This window comes from Rhinopithecus bieti, unplaced genomic scaffold (assembly GCF_001698545.2).
Source record: "Rhinopithecus bieti isolate Rb0 unplaced genomic scaffold, ASM169854v2 scaffold_16234, whole genome shotgun sequence".
Taxonomy (NCBI): domain Eukaryota; kingdom Metazoa; phylum Chordata; class Mammalia; order Primates; family Cercopithecidae; genus Rhinopithecus; species Rhinopithecus bieti.
Genome location: NW_016808946.1, coordinates 3,394,987 through 3,413,720, shown reverse-complemented (window position 1 = coordinate 3,413,720; position 18,734 = coordinate 3,394,987). Strand labels below are relative to the sequence as shown.

The window sequence follows — 18,734 nt, the reverse complement described above, 5'->3', positions numbered from 1 at the left end:
GGGTTCACGCCATTCTCCTGCCTCAGCCTCCCGAGTAGCTGGGACTACAGGCGCCCGCCACCTCGCCTGGCTAATTTTTTGTATTTTTTAGTAGAGACGGGGTTTCACCGTGTTAGCCAGGATGGTCTCGATCTCCTGACCTCATGATCCGCCCGTCTCAGCCTCCCAAAGTGCTGGGATTACAGGCTTGAGCCACCGCGCCCGGCCGAACAAAGATACTTTCAAGCTTTTTTCTTTCTGTCTAATGTCAGGAAGGGATTCAACCCTTCCCTATCTCACACTCAGGACTATGAAGGACACATTGGTAAAACTCCATGTTTGTAGAGTGAATCAGTGAATGAGTCCTGGACTTGCACCTTATCCCTAATTCTTTCACTTTCATGGATGAATATTTAAGTTCATCAGTTAATCTGGAAGAAAGCCAAAAATCCAATCAGAATTAACTGGGTGGATCTTAAGAAGTCTAATCAAACGTAGTTCTCTCCCTCTCTCTCTTTTCTTTGAATCTAGCCTGTTTCCCAGACTGGAGTGCAGTGGTATAATCTCAGCTCACTGCAACTCCTGCCTCCTGGGTTCAAGCGATCCTACTGCCTCAGCCTCCCTAGTAGCTTGGACAATAGACACAGGCCACTGCCCCAGGCTTATTTTTGTAATTTTAGTAGAGGCAGGGTTTTACCATGTTGGCCAGGCTAGTCTTGAGCTCCTGACCTCAGATGATCCACCTTCCTCTGCCTCCCAAAGGGCTGGATTACAGGTGTGAGTCACTGCACCCAGCCAAAGTGGTTCATTTTTAAGATGTGTAAGAGGTGTGTATTGGAAACATCTGTGTCTTGTGAATGATGCATAACACTGTCACATAGCTTTCAAAGCTTCTCACTGAAATTTTCAATAATGAGGCCGAGGCGGAGGCTAACACCTGTAATCCCAGCACTTTGGGAGGCCAAGGCAAGTGGATTGCTTGAGTCTAGGAGTTCAAGACCAGCCTGGACAACATAGCAAAACCCACTGTCTTTACAAAAAGTCAAAAAATAAAATTTAACCTGGGCACGAGATCTGAGCTTCAGAGATCCTCCGTAACATTTCCCAGTGCTATGACTTTAGTGGAGCAGTGGCTAATAATTCATGGACTAAGAGTGATCTTGCCCACTCTTTAGAGGTTGGGACACACTCCTCATAGTGACAGAAGGGTAGAACTATGTCTCTGTGGTCACTTATTGCAGAATGGAATTGGAGTAAACTGAGGGCTCTTTCGCACATGCTGGAAAAAAGACTTTGGCCCTAGGAGAAGTGGAGTTTGCAGGGGATTGGCCTGAGAAACTTGCCTTTTTGCTGGATTGTCCTCTAGAGCTTTGCCTTGCAGATTTGTCAGAATGCAGACTTAGGTACAGAGTTGGTGGATACCAGGGCTGCCATATCCAGTTAACGCCCCAACCCAAGATATCAGCAAATCCCTGGGAGGAAGGAAAATATTTCTGAGGAGGGGTTTCACATGAAGTTCAGAAAATTCCTGTGTTTGAAGCAGGCCAAATGACATTTGGACCATTTTAGGAAAGTATGCCTTTTACTAAGTGAAAACAAGAATGAAACTCCATCTCAAAAAAAAAAAATTAATAAATAAATACATTATAAATAAATAAATAAATAAATAAATAAAGGCTTTCAAGAAAAAAGAAATAAACTTTACCTATAAGTTTCATATGAAATTGAATACCTATTAAATTTTGATGCCAACAGGCCAGGCATGGTGGCTCACGCCTGTAATCCCAGCACTTTGGGAGGCCAAGGTGGGCAGATCATGAGGTCAGGGGATTGAGATCATCCTAGCTAACACGGTGAAACCCTGTCTTTACTAAAAATACAAAAAAATAGCCGGGTTCAGTGGCATGCACCTGTAGTCCCAGCTATTCAGGAGGCTAAGGCAGGAAAATTGCTTGAACCGGGGAGACAGAGGTTGCAGTGAGCCGAGATTGTGCCACTGCACTCCATCCTGGTGACAGAGTGAGACTCGGTCTCAATAAATAAATAAATAAATAAATAAATAAATAAATAAAATGAATAATAAATAACATTATTGTGACGTGAACCAACATTTTTCAACTTGTAGACTGATGTCTTACAAAATCCTTTTCTTGTCACCTTCAAATCTCCATTTCAAATGCTACACTCTGCATAACTCTACCACTTTGTGGCCGTTTACCGATAATGGAGAAGACCACACGTGTGTGTGTGTGGCATCAGAACTACTGACTCCTCCTATTGATATTTAAGATATTCCATTACACAAATCTGGGTTCATACTTTTGTTGATAGATCTTATGTCAAAACGTAGGAGAAAATGCCAAGCAGGAAATGCTATCACTTCTGAAGATGAATTCATATAGATGGAAATTGAGAATTTATTTTTCCACCTTTTTTTTGTTTGTTTCTTGTTTGTTTGTTTGTTTGTTTTGAGACGGAGTCTCGCTCTGTCACCAGGTTGGAGTGCAGCAACGTGATCTTGGCTCACTGCAACCTCCTCCTCCTGGGTTCAAGCGATTCTGCCTCAGCCTCTTGAGTAGCTAGGACTATGGGTGGGTGCCACCATTACCAGCTAATTTTTGTATTCTTAGTAGAGACGGGATTTCACCATGTTGGCTAGGATGGTCTCGATTTTTTGACGTTGTGACCTGCTTGCCTTGGCCTCCCAAGGAGTGCTGGGATTACAGGAGTGAGCCACCACTGCACCCGGCCTGTTTTTTTTTGAGGCAGAGTCTCACTCTATTGCCTTGGCTGCAGTGCAGTGAGGAGATCTCAGCTCACTGCAACTTCCGATCCCCTAGTTCAAGTGATTCTCCTGTCTCAGCCTCCTGAGTAGCTGGGATTACAGGCCTGTGCCACCATGCCTGGCTAATTTTTATATTTTTAGTAGAGATGGGGTTTCACTATATTGGTCAAGATGTTCTCCGTCTTCTGACTTCGTGATCTGCCCGCCTTGGCCTCCCAGAGTGCAGGATTGCAGACATGAGCCACCGTACCCGACCTATTTTTCCTGTTTTAAAAGTTGGTTAATACTTTTGTGTTTATTTTAGAATTTATATCGGAACAATTTACAGTAATATACAACCCTACTAGAGCTTGTCACAGAGTCAAAGTAGTTAATACTTTTACAAATAGTAGATATGCCTTTGGAGTGATTGATAATTTTAAAATATTGTGCAAACCATGAGAATTTCAAACGTCTAGTGGAAGCACATTAAATATAGACCATGAGTGAACAAGGTTTTGTCCTCAAAGGTTTTTTGTTGTGTGTGTGTGTGTGTGTGTGTGTGTGTTTGTGGAGACAGGGTTTCACCATGTGGGCCAGGCTGGTCTTGAACTCCTGACCTCAGATGATGCACCCGACCTGGCCTCCCCAAGTGCTGGGGTTACAGGTGTGAGCCACTTCGCCTGGCCTTGAAGGAATGAATTCTTGACTTCCACTCTATCCATAACACTGTCAATTTCTTGATTCATGAAATGAATATGGATACCTGATAAGAATGGATATCTGGTTCAATCCATTAATCTGTGAGAGCCAAAAACCCAATCAGGATTAACTGGGTGGAACTTCAGAAATGCAATCAGATATCACTTTTTGACTGGAAGCTAGCAGTGGATACGTGGAGGGGCGTGGGTGGGAGTTGTGATTAGAAAGGTCAATAAAAGCTTCTAAAGACCCACAGGAGAGACCAAAGTCTTCAAGCCTGGAGTTACTGCTTGGTTCTTCCTGAGGTCTGAGCACCTTCTAAACTACATCCGGATCTGGTAAGTTCCTAACTTCTGTAAGGACACTCTCATCTGACCTACAGTTAGCCGGTCTGGGATGGTGACAGTGTAGCCTGTGATGGCACAGAGCTATCTATACCCTTTTTTCTTTTGTTCATATGAACAGTTTGAAGCTTTGATTTTTTTTTTCTCTAAATGCAATTTTGTCTTTATTTCAAACATTTTGTTTGTGCCTTTTTTTATGTCATTTCAGAATTCTTGTTGGGGGCCGTTTTGTGAAGAGACGAAGACTGAGCCGTTGTGGCCGCATTTCCGACGTCGAGCCGCAGTTGGCTTCTCCACGTAGAACCCGGGAGTAGGAGACTTAGCATCGCAGCTCTTCTCCCTCTTGCCTCCTGTTTTGGCTTTTTGAGAAACCTTCTCATCAAACACAATGGCCAGCAACGTTACCAACAAGACAGATCCTCACTCCATGAACTCCCGTGTGTTCATTGGGAATCTCAACACTCTTGTCGTCAAGAAATCTGATGTGGAGGCAATCTTTTCGAAGTATGGCAAAGTTGCGGGCTGCTCTGTTCATAAGGGCTTTGCCTTCGTTCAATATGCTAAGGAGAAAAATGCCCGCGCTGCTGTGGCGGGAGAGGATGGCAGAAGCATTGCTGGCCAGGTTGTGGATATTAACCTGGCTGCGGAGCCAAAAGCGAACCAGCGAAAAGCAGGCGTGAAACGATCAGCAGCGGAGATGTCCGGCTCCTCTTTTGACTCGGACTATGACTTTCAATGGGATTATTATGGTCGGATGTACCGTTTCCCAGCACGGATCCCTCCTCCTCCTCCTATTGCTCTGGCTGGAGGGCCCTCGAAACGTCAGCGCGTGTCAGGAAACACCTCAGGAAGGCGCACAAGTGGCTTCAATTCCAAGAGTGGACAGAGGGGATCTCACAAGTCTGGAAAGGCGAAAGGAGATGACCTTCAGGCCATCAAGCAGGAGTTGACCCAGATAAAACAGAAAGTGGATTCTCTCCTGGAAAACATTGAAAAGGAACAGAGCAAAGAAGGAGTAGAGGTGAAGAGCGCTACGTTAGAAGAGGAGCAGAGCAGCAGCTGCGTGAAGAAAGGTGAGGCTCACGTGAAGCTGGAGTCTGAGGGGAGCGCAGATGGCTCTGCTGACGAGCGGCCCCTACTGGACGATGCTGATAATGAAGATCGGGCGGATGAGCTGCTGGAGTTGATCAAGGGTGATGAAAAAGAGGCTGAGCAAGGAGAGGATAACAGAGACGGCGCCAATGGCCAGGATGACTCTGAAGCACATAGCGGGGTTTAGAAATCTTATCCCATTATTTGTTTACCTGTATCTTCAGCACATGCTTACTGTTCTCCTCATCCTTGTCCTTCCCATATTCATTAATTCATATTGCCCTGCACCTAATTCCATTTTCACTTCCCTTGATGCTCCTAGTAGTTATCTTAAGTCTTGTCCTGCAATATTTTCTTGTAATTTAGATGCCTCTTTATGACTTAACAGTAAAAAGGATGTCTGGTTATCAACTGTCTCCAAAATAATCTCTTGTTTTGCAGGGAATACAATTCTTTTCATTCATACGTAAGTTCAGTAGTTGCTTCCCTAACTGCAAAAGCAATCTCATTGAGTTGAGCAGCTCCTGAAAGCAGCTTGGAGTTAGAATTATGTGTGTTACACCCCCATGTTAGTGTGCTGTGTGGGGCAGTTCAACAAAAATCTAACAGTGTATTTTGTGAATGAGAGTTGGCATGTCAAATGCATCCTCAGGAAAATAATTAGTGTATAGTCTTAAAACTTGTTTTCTAAAGTTGATACTGTGGGTTATTTCTGTGAACACCTTGATGTTTGGGACCTTTTTTTCCTCAAAATAAACAAGTTCTTATTAAACCAGCAATTTAAAGAAAGAAAATTCTTGGTGGGAGCAGTGACTCCTGCCTGTAACTCCAATACTATGGGAGGCCAAGGAGGGAGGATTATTTCAGCCCAGGAGTTCGAGACCAACCTGGACAACATGGCAAAACCCTATCTCTACAAAACATTTGGCCCCTGCCCTGGAAGGGGAGGCCCGCAGTGCGCATGAGCAGGAGCCTCAGGGCATCGCCAGCCCGTGCCTGTCCTCATGGTGGGCAGCGGCCCTTGCTGAATTAAGCTAGCTCTCACCAGTACAGACATCATATTCCCTTTTATCTAACTATGAAACTCATAGAGGCATATAACACTTGTAAATTTTTTTTTTTTTTTTTTTTTTAGTGGAGTTTCAGCTGGGATTATAGGCACACACCACCATGCCTGGCTAATGTTTTATTTTTAGCAGAGACTTGGTTTCATCATGTTGGCTAGGCTGGTCTTGAACTCCTGACCTCAGGTGATCCTCCTGCCTCAGCCTCCCAAAGTGCTGAGATTATAGGCGTGAGCCACCACGCTGGGCCCATTCTATGGGTTTTGACAAATAGATAATGACACGTTTCCACCGTTGTAGCATCATGCAGAGTAGTTTCACTTCCTAAAAAGCCTCTCAGCTCTGCCTATTCATCCCACTGTACCCCAGTCCCTGGCATCCACTGGGCTTTCTGCTGTGCCCGCGGTCTTGCCTTTTCCAGAATGTCTCACAGGATGTCGTCTCTTCACATTGGCTTCCTTTAGCTTGTACCATAACATGCATTTAGGGATCCTCCATGTCACTTCAGAGCTTGATAATCTTCTATTGATTAGATGAATCACTGTTTTTATCCATTCACTATTGAAGGGCATCTTGGTTGCTTCCAAGGCAATTATGAATAAAGCTGGTAAAAACATCTGCGGGCAGGTTTACTCATTTAGGTAAATATCGGCTAGGATGATGACTGGATAGTGCACTGTGGGTATTTTAGAATTTTTTTTCCTGGACAATCTCATCTGCTAGACAGACATTGTCTCTTAAAGGTTAGGGACTAAGCTGGGAGCAGTGGCTCAAGTCTGTAATCCCAGCACTTTGGGAGACCAAGGTGGGAGAATCACCTGAGGTCAGGAGTTCGAGACCAGCCTGGCCAACATGTTGAAGCCCCGTTTCTTTTTTTCTTTTTCTTTTCTTTTCTTTTCTTTTTTTTTTTAGACGGAGTCTTGCTCTCACCCAGGCTGGAGTGCAGTGGTGTGATCTTAGCTCACTGCAACCTCTGCCTCCTGGGTTCAAGTGATTCTTCTGCCTCAGCCTCCTGAGTAGCTGAGGTTACAGGCATGTACCAACACACCCGGCTAATTTTTGTGTTTTTAGTAGAGATGGGGTTTCACCATCTTGACCAGGCTGGTCTTGAACTCCTGACCTCGTGACCATCCGCCTTGGTCTCCCAAAGTACTGGGAGTACAGGCGTGAGAAACCTCGACTGGCCTAGCGAAACCTCATTTCTACTAAAAATACAAAAATTAGCCAAATGTGGTGGTATGCTCCTGTAATCCCTATTTCTCGGGAGGCTGAGGCAGGAGAATCACTTGAACCTGGGAGGTGGAGGTTGCAGTGAGCCAAGATTGTGCCATTGCACTCCAGCCTGAGCGACAAAAGGAAAACTCCATCTCAAAAAAGAAAAAAAAAGGGTAGGGACTCTGTCTCTGTCACCCTGTGGTCCTACAGGTGAACATGGAGCCTGACATGTGCTAGCGAATGCTGTTGACCACATGGCACATAGAACACTATCAGTTCACAGCCACTAATTTGTCAATTTGGGGAGGTCAACATTAGTGGGCTACCAATTATGTAAATAAGTTGGATATGAGAGACAAACCCATGGTGACACTGGGCTACCAATTATGTAAATAAGTTGGATATGAGAGACAAAGCCATGGTGACGCTGTTGTCACTCCCTGTGTATTGTGAAGTCCAGCAATCAGAAGAAGTACATGCAGGCAAATTCATTTGTTTCTCATACATCCCTCATTCCTGCAATTAATACAGACAGGGTTCTCAACATAAGACAATCCAATAATGCAGACAACAAATGTCTCTTCTGAACTTTCCCTCTATCCCTACCCCCTCTCCAGATAGTTCAGTTTAGTATGACTTCCTAAACATCCTTATGTGTGCATAGAGATGTCTGGGTTTTTTAGTATCTTGGTGTTTTTGTATGTTTTGGGTTTTTTTGAGATGGAGTTTCACTCTTGTTGCCCTGGCTGGAGCGCAATGGTGAGATCTCAGCTCACTGCAACCTCCACCTCCAGGGTTCAAGCAATTCTCCTGCCTCAGCCTCCAGAGCACCTGGGATTATAGTGCACCACCACTCCCAGCTAATTTCATATTTTTAGTAGAGCCACTGTGCCCGGCCGGACAATGTCTGGTTTTACCTTTCCTTATAGAAATAGTGTTTTACTGTGGTATTGATCATCTCACTTCTTTCCACTTAAGTGTAAATCTTGAAGATTTGTCCTCATTCTAATTAGCTGGCATAGAGTAGTTTATAAAATAAATGGTGCACGGTTTAACCTTTGCCTGTTGATGTACATTTATTTTACTATTACAGACCATATGGTACTAAAATTCCTTGTACACACACTAAAGTTTCTCTTTGGCTTCTCAAAGCTTTCCCTCCATTTATCCCATCTCTTCTAGATCAATTTTCTTGTCTCTGATAAATCATTTTCATCAGCTTATGACCAGGCTCTTTACAATCTTTCATTTTGAAAGTGAAGCTAAAGGAAAAGAAAGAAAAACTGTGCTTGCTGCCATAGGAGTCTCTAGCTAGCATTCATTTCTTCCCATTTCTAGCAGAATTTCTCTAAAGTGTTCTGGGCTGGGCACAGTGACTCACGCCTGTAGTACTAGTACTTTGGGAGGCCAAGGTAGGCACATTGCTTGAGCTCGGGAGTTCAAGACCAGCCTGGGCAACATGGTGAAACCCAGTCTCTAGAAAACATTAGCCAGGTGTGGTGGTGCACACCTGCAGTCCCAGCTACTTAGGGAGCTGAGACTGGAGGATGGCAGTGAGGAGAGATAGTACCACTGCACTCCAGTCTGGATGACAAACTGAGACCCTGTTTCAAAAAAAAAAAAAAAAAAGAATTCTGCACATTCCAATCACGATGTCTTAGTCTCTCATATATTCTCAGTATAATTTTCATTATATTCCAAATACACAGAAACGTATACTGAGTAATACATAAAACACAAAGTTACTCACACCCAGCTTTATTGTTAACATTTTGCCACATTTGCTGCAGATTTCCCCAGATGAATCACCTTCCAGATGAGTCTTCCTGGGTGACCCTCCCTTATTGCTGGAGTCTTGTCTGTTACTTTCTGCCCAGACAAAACCACTTTCTTGAATTTGTTATCTATTGGCTGAGCGCAGTGGCTCATGCTTGTAATCCCAGCAGTTTGGGAGGCTGAGGCTAGAGGATCACTTGAAGTCTGGAGTTTGAGACCTCCCCAGCTAACACGGTGAAACCACATCTCTACTAAAAATACAAAAATCAAATTACATGCCTGTAATCCCAGCTACTCAGGAGACTGAGACAGGAGAATCGCTTGAATCCAGGAGGCAGAGGTTGCAATGAGCCGAGATCCCGCCTCTGCATACCAGCCTAGGCAACCAAGTGAGATTCTGTCTCAAAAAAAAAAAAATAAATAAGTTCTAATCAGAGACCTCACTCGCTCAAGATTACAGGCACCCACCACCACACCTGGCTAATTTTTGCATTTTTAGTAGAGACGGGGCTTCACCATGTTGACTAGGTTGGTCTCAAACTCCTGACCTGAAGCGATCTGCCCGCCTCGGCCTCTCAAAGTGTTGGTATTAGAGGCGTGAGCCACTGTGCCCAGTCGGTATTTTCTGTCTTATATAAGATGTTCCAGAAAGAAAGGCAAATATGGAAAGCTGTCTAATTCATTTCATGAGGAGTTGTAACCTGTATTTTAGAAGTGAATAAGGATATTAGAAGGAAAGTAAATTTAAAACTTATTTGGAAAAAGTTTTATATTTCTTTCTACTTTAGTTATTTTTTATTTTTATTTTTTGAGACAGAGTCTCATTCTGTCACCCAGGTTGAAGTGCAGTGGCACCATCTCAGCTCACTGCAACCTTCACCTCCTGGGTTCAAGCGATTCTCCTGCCTCAGCCTCCTGAGTAGCTGGGATTACAGGCATCTGCCATCATCCCTGGCTAATTTTTGTGTTTTTGAAGAGACGAGGTGTCACCATGTTGGCCTGGCTGGTCTTGAACACCTGACCTCAGGTGATCCACCCAACTTGTCCTCCCAAAGTGATGGGATTACAGGCATGAGCTACCTCGCCCAGCCTTGAATGGATGAACTCTTGACTTCCACCCTATGCCTAACACTGTCAATTTCATGATTCAAGAATTTAGTATGGATATCTGATATGAATGGATATCTGACACACTCCATTCATCTGGGGAGAGCCAAAAACTCAATCAGGATTAGCTGGGTGCAGCTTCAGGAATCCAATCAGATATCACTGGTTGATTGGAAGGTAGCAGTAGATATGTGGAGGGGTGTGGGCGACAGTTGTGATTAGAAAGGTCAATAAAATCTTCTAAAGACCCACAGGAGAGACCCAAAGTCTTCAAGCCTGGAGTTACTGCTTGGTTCTTCCTGAGGTCTGAGCACCCTGCAAACTCAGTCCAGATCTGGTAAGTGCCTAATTTCTGTAAGGACACTCCCATCTGACCTATAGTCAGCCGGTCTCAGATGGTGACACTGCAGCCTAAGATGGCACAGAGTTATATCCTGTTTTTTTTTTTCTCATATGAACAATTTGGATGTTTGAATTTTTTCCTCTAAGTGCAGTTTTGTCTTCATTTCAAAAAATTGGATTGTGCTTTGGTTTATGTCATTTCATAATTGTTAATGGGAGCAGTAACTCATGCCTGTAACCCCATCACTTTGGGAGGGCAAGGTGGGAGGATCTTTTGAGCCCAGGGGTTTGAGAAAACCTGGGCAACATGGCAAAAATGCATCTCTACCAAATATTCTCTTTGAGGGGGGGATGGAGTCTCACTCTGTTGCCAAGGATGGAGTACAGTGGCATGATCTTGACTCACTGCAACCTCCGCCTCCCAGGCTCAAGCAAAGCTCAAGCCTCAGCCTCCTGAGTAGCTGGTATTACATCCGTCTGCCACCATGCTGGCTGATTTTTGTATTTTTAGCAGAAGTGGGGTTTCACCATGCTGGCCAGGTTGGTCTTGAACTCCTGACCTCATGTGATCCACCTGCCTTGGCCTCCCAAAGTGCTGGGATTACATCCATGAGCCAATGGTGGTTGGCCTCTGCAAAAAAATTTTAAAAATCCCATCTCCATGGCCACCCTGGAGAACCTGCTGTGCCACACAATCAGACTCAACAACTTATGCCTGGAGCTGTGTCCTGCCCGGCGGGACAGTTATGATGCTGATGGTACTCTCTGCTGGAGTAGATTTGCCCAACTTCGGGCTGAGCTGATGGGGAGAGTGAAGGACTTAAGGCCCCCCAAGAGGATCTTGTTCTGTACTGACTACTGCCCTGACTGTGGCAACAGGACATTTTACGGCCTGGAGGTAGATCAATGCTGCTGTTGAATACCTGCCTATTTGGGTGGATATATCAAATGCTTTCTTCTGGACACTTGGAAACTAAAACCTAGATCTTACATACATCCTAAAGGGAGCACAGAAACCACCGTTTCAGACACCGGCTCTGAAAGTGGGAAAGGAAAGGTGATCAAGCAGGGCCGGACTTGGGGGAAAGGTTGACATGGATTCAATGGGACTTTGGGGACCTGCGTCCTATAGAGTCAAAAATGGGAATGTGTGGCCGGGTGCAGTGGCTCAAGCCTGTAATCCCAGCACTTTGGGAGGCTGAGACGGGTGGATCACGAGGTCAGGAGATCAAAACCATCCTGGCTAACACGGTGAAACCCCGTCTCTACTAAAAAAATACAAAAAACTAGCCGGGCAAGGTGGCGGGCGCCTGTAGTCCCAGCTACTCGGGAGGCTGAGGCAAGAGAATGGTGGGAACCTGGGAGGCGGAGCTTGCAGTGAGCTGAGACTCAGCCACTGCACTCCAGCCTGGGTGACAGAGCCAGACTCCGTCTCAAAAAATAAATAAATAAAAATAAAAAATAAAAAATAAAAAAAATGGGAATGTGAATGTCTAGAGTGGAATTCAGGTTTGAGAATACATGAGGGGATTCCTCTTCCATGGATGGTTGTAAAGAAACAGTCAGAAATAAAGGGAAACTAAGTGGAAACTGTCTGGTGCCCTCTATTGTCAAGTAACCTGCTTTCCAGTTTAAGCCCCAGAAATCTTCAGTTATTGATGAAAAAGAAAAAAAAAAGGGCACTGAGTTGTCCAATCAATAAGATGCAGCCCCAGAAAATCAAGGCATTAAATGAAATGTGGTTATTTTAATCAATTTCCTCCCTTTTTTTCTGAGACAGAGTTTCACTTTTGTTGCCCAGGCTGTAACGTGGAGTGCAATTGACATTTCGGGTCACTGCAACCTCCACCTCCAGGGTTTAAGAGATTCTCCGGCCTCAGCCTCCCAAGTAGCTGGAATTACAGGCATGTGCCACCATGCCCAATTCATTTTTGTATTTTTAGTAGAGACAGAGTTTCATCACTATGTTGGTCAGGCTGGTCTCAAACTCCTGACCCTAAGGTGATCCACCCAACTCGGCCTAATAAGATAAAAATTTCCAATCTGTGGGTCTCGGGTGCCATCTGCTCTTAGATCAGACCATATGGTGTAATTTAGTGTTGCAAGGACTGTATTTTATGGTATTTTAAAAAATTTACTATTATGAGCTAGGTGCAGTGGCTCACGCCTGTAATCCCAACACTTTGGGAAGCCGAGGCAGATCACTTCAGATCAGGAGTTTGAGACCAGCCTGGCCAACATGGTGAAACCCCGTCTCTACTAAAAATACAAAAAATTAGCTGGGCATGGTGGCATTCGCCTGTGAATCCCAGCGACTGGGGAGGCTGAGGCAGGACAATTGTTTGAACCCTGGAGGTGAAGGTTGCAGGGAGCCGGGATCATGCCACTGCACTCCAGCCTGGGTGACAGAGCAAGAAAGAAATAATTTACTATAATGTAAATACTATTTGAGTATAAAGATTTGTGTTGTAATTTATGTATATGAACGATATAGAACTTTCAAAGAATGCAATGTGATATTTTAAGAATGGTTAATGGCCAGGTGCGGTGACTCACGCTTGTAATCCCAGCACTTTGGGAGGCTGAGGCGGGCAGATCACGAGGTCAAGAGATCGAGACTAGCCTGGCAAGCATAGTGAAACCCCGTCTCTACTAAAAATACAAAAAATTAGCTGGGCGTGGAGACGGGCACCTGTAATCCCAGATACTGAGGAGGCTGAAGTCAGAGAAAGAGAATCACTTGAACCCGGGAGGCAGAGGTTGCAGTGAGCCGAGATCGCACCACTGCAGTCCAGCCTGGGTGAAAGCGCAAGACTCCGTCTCAAGCAGGGGCAGAAAAAGAATATTTAACTTGGTTTGGAATCTCAAAACAAGTGAGATTTTAAAACGAATTTTAAAGACACTGAACAATAATCCTTTCTTCTTTAAAATATATTTAGAATAATACAATTTTAGCTTTGAAAGGAAACATTACAGTTTTTTAAAATATTGAGTTTATTTTATTTTAATTTCAGACAAGTTCTCACTCTGTCATCCAGGTTGGAGTGCAGTGGCATGATCACGGCTTACTGCAGCCTCAACCTCCCAGGCTCAGGTGATGTTCCTGCTTCATTCCCCCTAATAGCTGGAACAACAGGCATGAACCATCATACCTGGCTTATTTTTGTATTTTTAGTGGAGACCAGGTTTCACCATGTTGCCCAGGCTGGTCTTGAACTTCTGGGCTCAAGCGACCCACCAGACTTGACCTGAGACTGCTGAGAGTTAGCCCTTAAAGGCGTGAGCCACCACACCCAGCCCTGAGTTTATTTGTTTGTTTGTTTGTTTGTTTATTTATTTATTTATTTATTTATTTATGTTGGAGATGGAGTCTCACTCTGTCTCCCAGGCTGGAGCACAGTAGCATGATCTCAGCTCACTGCAACCTCCATCATCCAGGGTTCAAGTGGTTCTCCTGCCTCAGCCTCCTGAGTAGCTGGGATTACAGGCATGTACCACCACACCTGGCAAGTTTTTGTAGTAGTATTAGTATTTTTTAGTAGGGACGGGGTTTCACCATGTTGACCAGGCTGGTCTCAAACCCCTGACCCCAGGTGATATGCCCGCCTCAGCCTCCCAAAGTGCTAGGACTACAGGCGTGAGCCACCATGCCTGGCCTATTTTTTTCTTTATAGCAGTTTTAGATTCACTGAGAAACTAAGCAGAAAGTCCAGAGTTCTCATCTATCTCCTCCCCGCTTCAATATACAGCACCCCTATAGGATCAACACCCACACCAGCGCAGAGCATTCGGCACAGTCAATGAGCCACATGGACACATCACTATCACCCAATGTCCACAGTTTACATGAGGGATCATTGCTGGTTTTTACGTTCTATGGATTTTAACAAAGGGATAATGACATGTATCCACCATTAGAGCATCATGCAGAGTAGTTTTGTTTCCCTAAAAGTCCTCTGTCCTCTTCCCATTCATCCCATTGTACTCCCAACCCGTGGCAACCACTGGGCTTTCTATCATCTCCATAGAAAAAGGCAAAAGCCTTTTCCGGAATGTCTAACAGGATGAGTCTTTTCACATTGCCTTCTTTCACTTGTACCATAACGTGCATTTAGGAATCTCTCACGTCTTTTTATGGCTTCAGAACAGCTCACTGACTGGACAGTCACCGACTGAAGGGCATCTTCTTGCTTGCTTCCAAGTTTTGGCAATTATGAATAAAACTGCTGTAAACATCCAGGTGTGCGTTTACTCACTTTGTTAAATACCGAGGACTATGATTACCAAATTGTAAGGGTATGGTATGTTTTACAAGGATTTTTTCTTTATTGACAATCTCACTTGTTCCATATTGCTGCTAAGGGTCAGGAACTTTGTCTCGATCATCCTGGGGTTCCATTGCTGAGGAGGGAACCTGGCATTTGGTAGCAAATGCAGTTGACCACGTGATGCATGGAAAGGTTTGTCATCCGTGTAGCCACTAAATTGATAACTTAGGGATGTCAACAGCTCTCTACCAATAATAGAAATAAATTGGATTATGGGAAAAAAAGCCCTTGTGATACGGTGGCTACTCCATGTGTGTCATGAAAGTCCAGCAATCGGCCAGGCGCAGTGGCTCACGTCTGTAATCCCAGCACTTTGGGAGGCTGAAGCAGGCGGATCACTTTACGTCGGGAGATTGAGACCAGCCTGGCCAACATGGTTGAAACCCTGTCTCTATTAAAAATACAAAAATTAACTGGGCGTGGTGGCACGTACCTGTAGTCCAAGCTATTGGGGAGGCTGACGGAGGAGAATTGCTTGACCCAGGAGGTGGAGGTTGTGGTGATTGAAGATTGTGCCACTGTACTGCAGCCTGGGCAACAGAGCGAGACACCGTAACAAAAAAAAGAAAAACAAAACAAAACAAAAGGAAGTCCAGCATGGTAAGAGGTACATAGAGGCACACGTGGGCGGGCTTCATTTGTTTTTCATCCTTTTGCCTTTCTCTGGACAGAATTCTCAATGCAAAACATTCCAAAAACACACAGCAAACATCTCCTCTATTCTTCCCCTTATCCCAGACTTCTCTCCAGCATATATGTGCTAGTGTCTTCCAGACATTTCTGTGACTTGCTACACAGAAGATCAGATCAAATGGACATGTCCCTAAAAAGGTGGTGACTTGCCAGATCTGGACTCACTTTGCAGGGTGCTGGGACCTCTCCGAGAACCAAGCGGTAGCTCCAGGCACCAGGGCTGCGGGCTCTTCTGTGCATCTTCAGGAGCTTTTATTGACTTTTCTCAGCACAACCCCCTTCTCAATGACCAACTTCCAATCCGAAAATGACATCCTACTAGATGCGGAACTGCCACCCAGTTAATCCTGATTGAGTTTTCAACTTTCTTCTCATAAAGTGATTAAGTTACATAGGCATTTATGAAAGTGACAGAATTAACAATAGGATGAAGGTCAGAAACTCATGTGTTCACTTATTCCACAAACACTGGTAAAGTTTGACTAACATGTGACCTTCATAGTGATACAGGGAAGGATTTATATACATTTACATATATATATATGTATATGTATTTATTTATTTATTGGAGAAACTTTGGCCACATAGAAAGTATCAAAATGTTCCAGATTTAAAACAGCTTTAAGAAGACAGTGATGTCATCCCTAAAAAACACAATAAAAATCTCAGTGTATCCACTGGTCACCTGGGTTTTGTGCTACCTAACATGGTAGATCATATGCCCATTCGGGTGGAAGACAGGAACTACTGAGGGCATAATTTATCTCAAGGTTAAGGTCAAGGCTTCACTAAAAGACATCAGGCCTACATTACAAAGTGAGGTGGGGGCTGGGCCGGACCGGACTGAGTGTTCTAACGGGACCCTGGGAGGGAACCAAGACAACATAAAACATGGCAGGTATTTTGTGGGCATCTGGACAAAAGGATTGAAAGACTGTTTTTTAGATTGAGTTTAAAAATTATAAAAACATAATTACAAAAGAGATAATACAGACTCTTAAAGCATCACACTTTCTTTGAGGGCAGAGAGGGCAGATAGAGTCTTGGCTCCTACTGGAAGGTGAAGCATCATCACTCACAAACATGATGGGCTTCCCTCAGAATACCAGCTTGGGAAGAGTGAATCTGAGTGTGTGAGCTGGGGCAGAGCCCAGAGAGGAGCAGTGTGGTCAGACGTAAAGAGGGAGACTTTTCAATCTGGAAGCATGGATGGTGGAAGCTCTGTCTCTGCAGACTTTGGGAGAGAAACGAACCCCTTGGGGGATCCTGCACCATCCCCAGGACCCCAGCGAGAATCCTGCACTTTGGGGGATCTTTCTACCCTGTTCTGGTTGCCTGTGCTTCTGAAGGTACTCCTCTGCTGTCCAGGTCAGAGCAGCCTTCGGAGCCCACCTGAAGGGACGGCCTGACCTCAGTTCCACTACAGAATTCCTACTGGGACTCCAAAGCCTCTCCTGGGCTTTTGATCGGAGTTTCTTAAATAATTCTGAACTTCTGTTTTCGTCCCCAATGCTTGGGCTCCTCATGCTGAGCTGTCGGGGAAGCCAAGTCCTCTGCTTCCTGGGAATGTCAGCTGATCTCTCCTGCACCCATGACTATGGCTACAAACAATGCTAAGAGATATTCTCCCTGGAATCAGCAGTGACTAATAAATTCTCCCCAAATTCTACTGAGCTATTTGGGTGCACCCAGGAAGGCACAAAGCCGGGAGCTCCTCAGCTGCTACTCTGGACCTAAAGAGGCACCCGGGATCGATGGAGCGAACCTTGTCTAACTTGCACAGAAAGCGCTGACTCCTCTTGTTTTCCTAGAAGTTCCAGGCTGTTGTCAGAGCCTGGGACAGGTCCTGGCGCAGGGGCCATCCCTTCCCAGGCTCCCCTGGCCCAGTCTTAGAACGGACGAAGCTGCACCTGGAAAGCAGTGAGTCTGTTTCTGAGGCAGGGCTTTTCCTTGCCTGTGGTGTTTGCCCTCTCTGCATTTCTAACAGTGAAAAATCTCTGATCAGGCCCTGCTGGCCTCCTCTAGTCCTCAAGAGGGTTTCGTTCCAGATCGCATTTATGACTGTCTTTCCCAAGACCAGGGGCTGCCCCTCTTTTTTCCTCCAATAAAGATCTGAGGAGAAGGTCACTCTGAGAGCAGACAGTGGATGCTGAGGGAGGTGCCTGCAGCAGCCTGGGGTGGGGTACGTCTGGGAACTCCCTGTAGGCTGCCTGGAGTCAGGGGGACTAAGGACAAGAACAGGATCAAGAAAGGGAGTGGCCCAGAGGAGCTGATGGGGGCCAGATTAAGTGCGGAGGAGAAAGATGGCAGCAGGGTTGGGGACTGGGTTCTCTGACTCTCACAGAGCCACGTCCCTGATAAACTGGGGACTTGGGTCTGAGACCCTGAAAAGACCTGGCCCTGGATGTGGGGCTGTGAGTTTCCAAGGCCCTTTGATTTTGCCCTGGTCTACATGAGGTTCCAGTGGCTGCCCGACCCCACCCCAGGGGCAGAGAGTCAGTCTAGTGGGGAGACCTGGGGAGAGAGAGTCGGTGGCGAGCACCCACCCTGGATGCAATGACAAGGGACAGGTCAGAGGGAGGGAGCCTTGGTGTGAGGCCAGGGGAAGGGAGGCACTTTGGATATGGGGCAGTTCTGTCTCTGCACTTGTACAGCCTCACAGGACTGTGAGAATTGAACTTTGCAGGAGGGAATGAGGGAGAATGGGGTCTGGACTGGAGTCCCTGTCATCCAAGTGACCCCCATCTACTCCTGCAAACCAGGGGAAGGTCTTGCTAGATGTAAGTCAATCCCAGGCCTATCAGGCTGCCTGGCCCTTTCTCATGGATCCAGAAGGAGCACAGTGATCCTCAGTCAAAAACATCTTGCATTGTCCAGGGCTGAGGATTGTCAGGTGGCCCTGGAGGGGGAGACTCTGGGGAAAACCACAGAGAAGATTTTGGAACATTTGACACTGAACGCCCAGCGCCTCCCTTTCCTATTAGTCGGGTGCGGTGGCAGGAGAATCTCTTCAACCAGGGAGACGGAGGTTGTGGGGAGCTGAGCTCACGCCATTGCACTCCAGCCTGGGTGGCAACAAGAGCAAAACTGTGTCTCAAACCAACAGTAACAACAAAAACAAAACTTCCGCTGAGTGCCTGGGATGTGCCGCCTGCTATTCTGGGTGCTGCTGAGGAAGACAAACAAGATGCAAGGCAGCTGGAAAATGAGCTCAGCAGAATATACCTGGCTCGTCACTGCAGTGCGGATCAGAAAAAAAAAAAAATGTCTGTGCAGCTAAAACATGGATCCGGAAGGATAAAATGTTCAGAGCCGTCTTTTCTTTTCT

At 45.5% G+C, this 18,734-nt stretch overlaps 1 protein-coding gene across 1 annotated transcript; it reads left to right on the top strand.

Annotated features, from left to right (window-relative positions):
• Positions 1-4,166: 4,166 nt before the first annotated feature.
• Positions 4,167-5,068, top strand: HNRNPCL1 (heterogeneous nuclear ribonucleoprotein C like 1). The gene has a single exon (XM_017887925.1). The coding sequence runs from the start codon at positions 4,178-4,180 to the stop codon at positions 5,066-5,068; it is 891 nt and encodes a 296-aa protein (XP_017743414.1). The 5' UTR covers positions 4,167-4,177.
• The last annotated feature ends 13,666 nt before the right edge of the window (positions 5,069-18,734 follow it).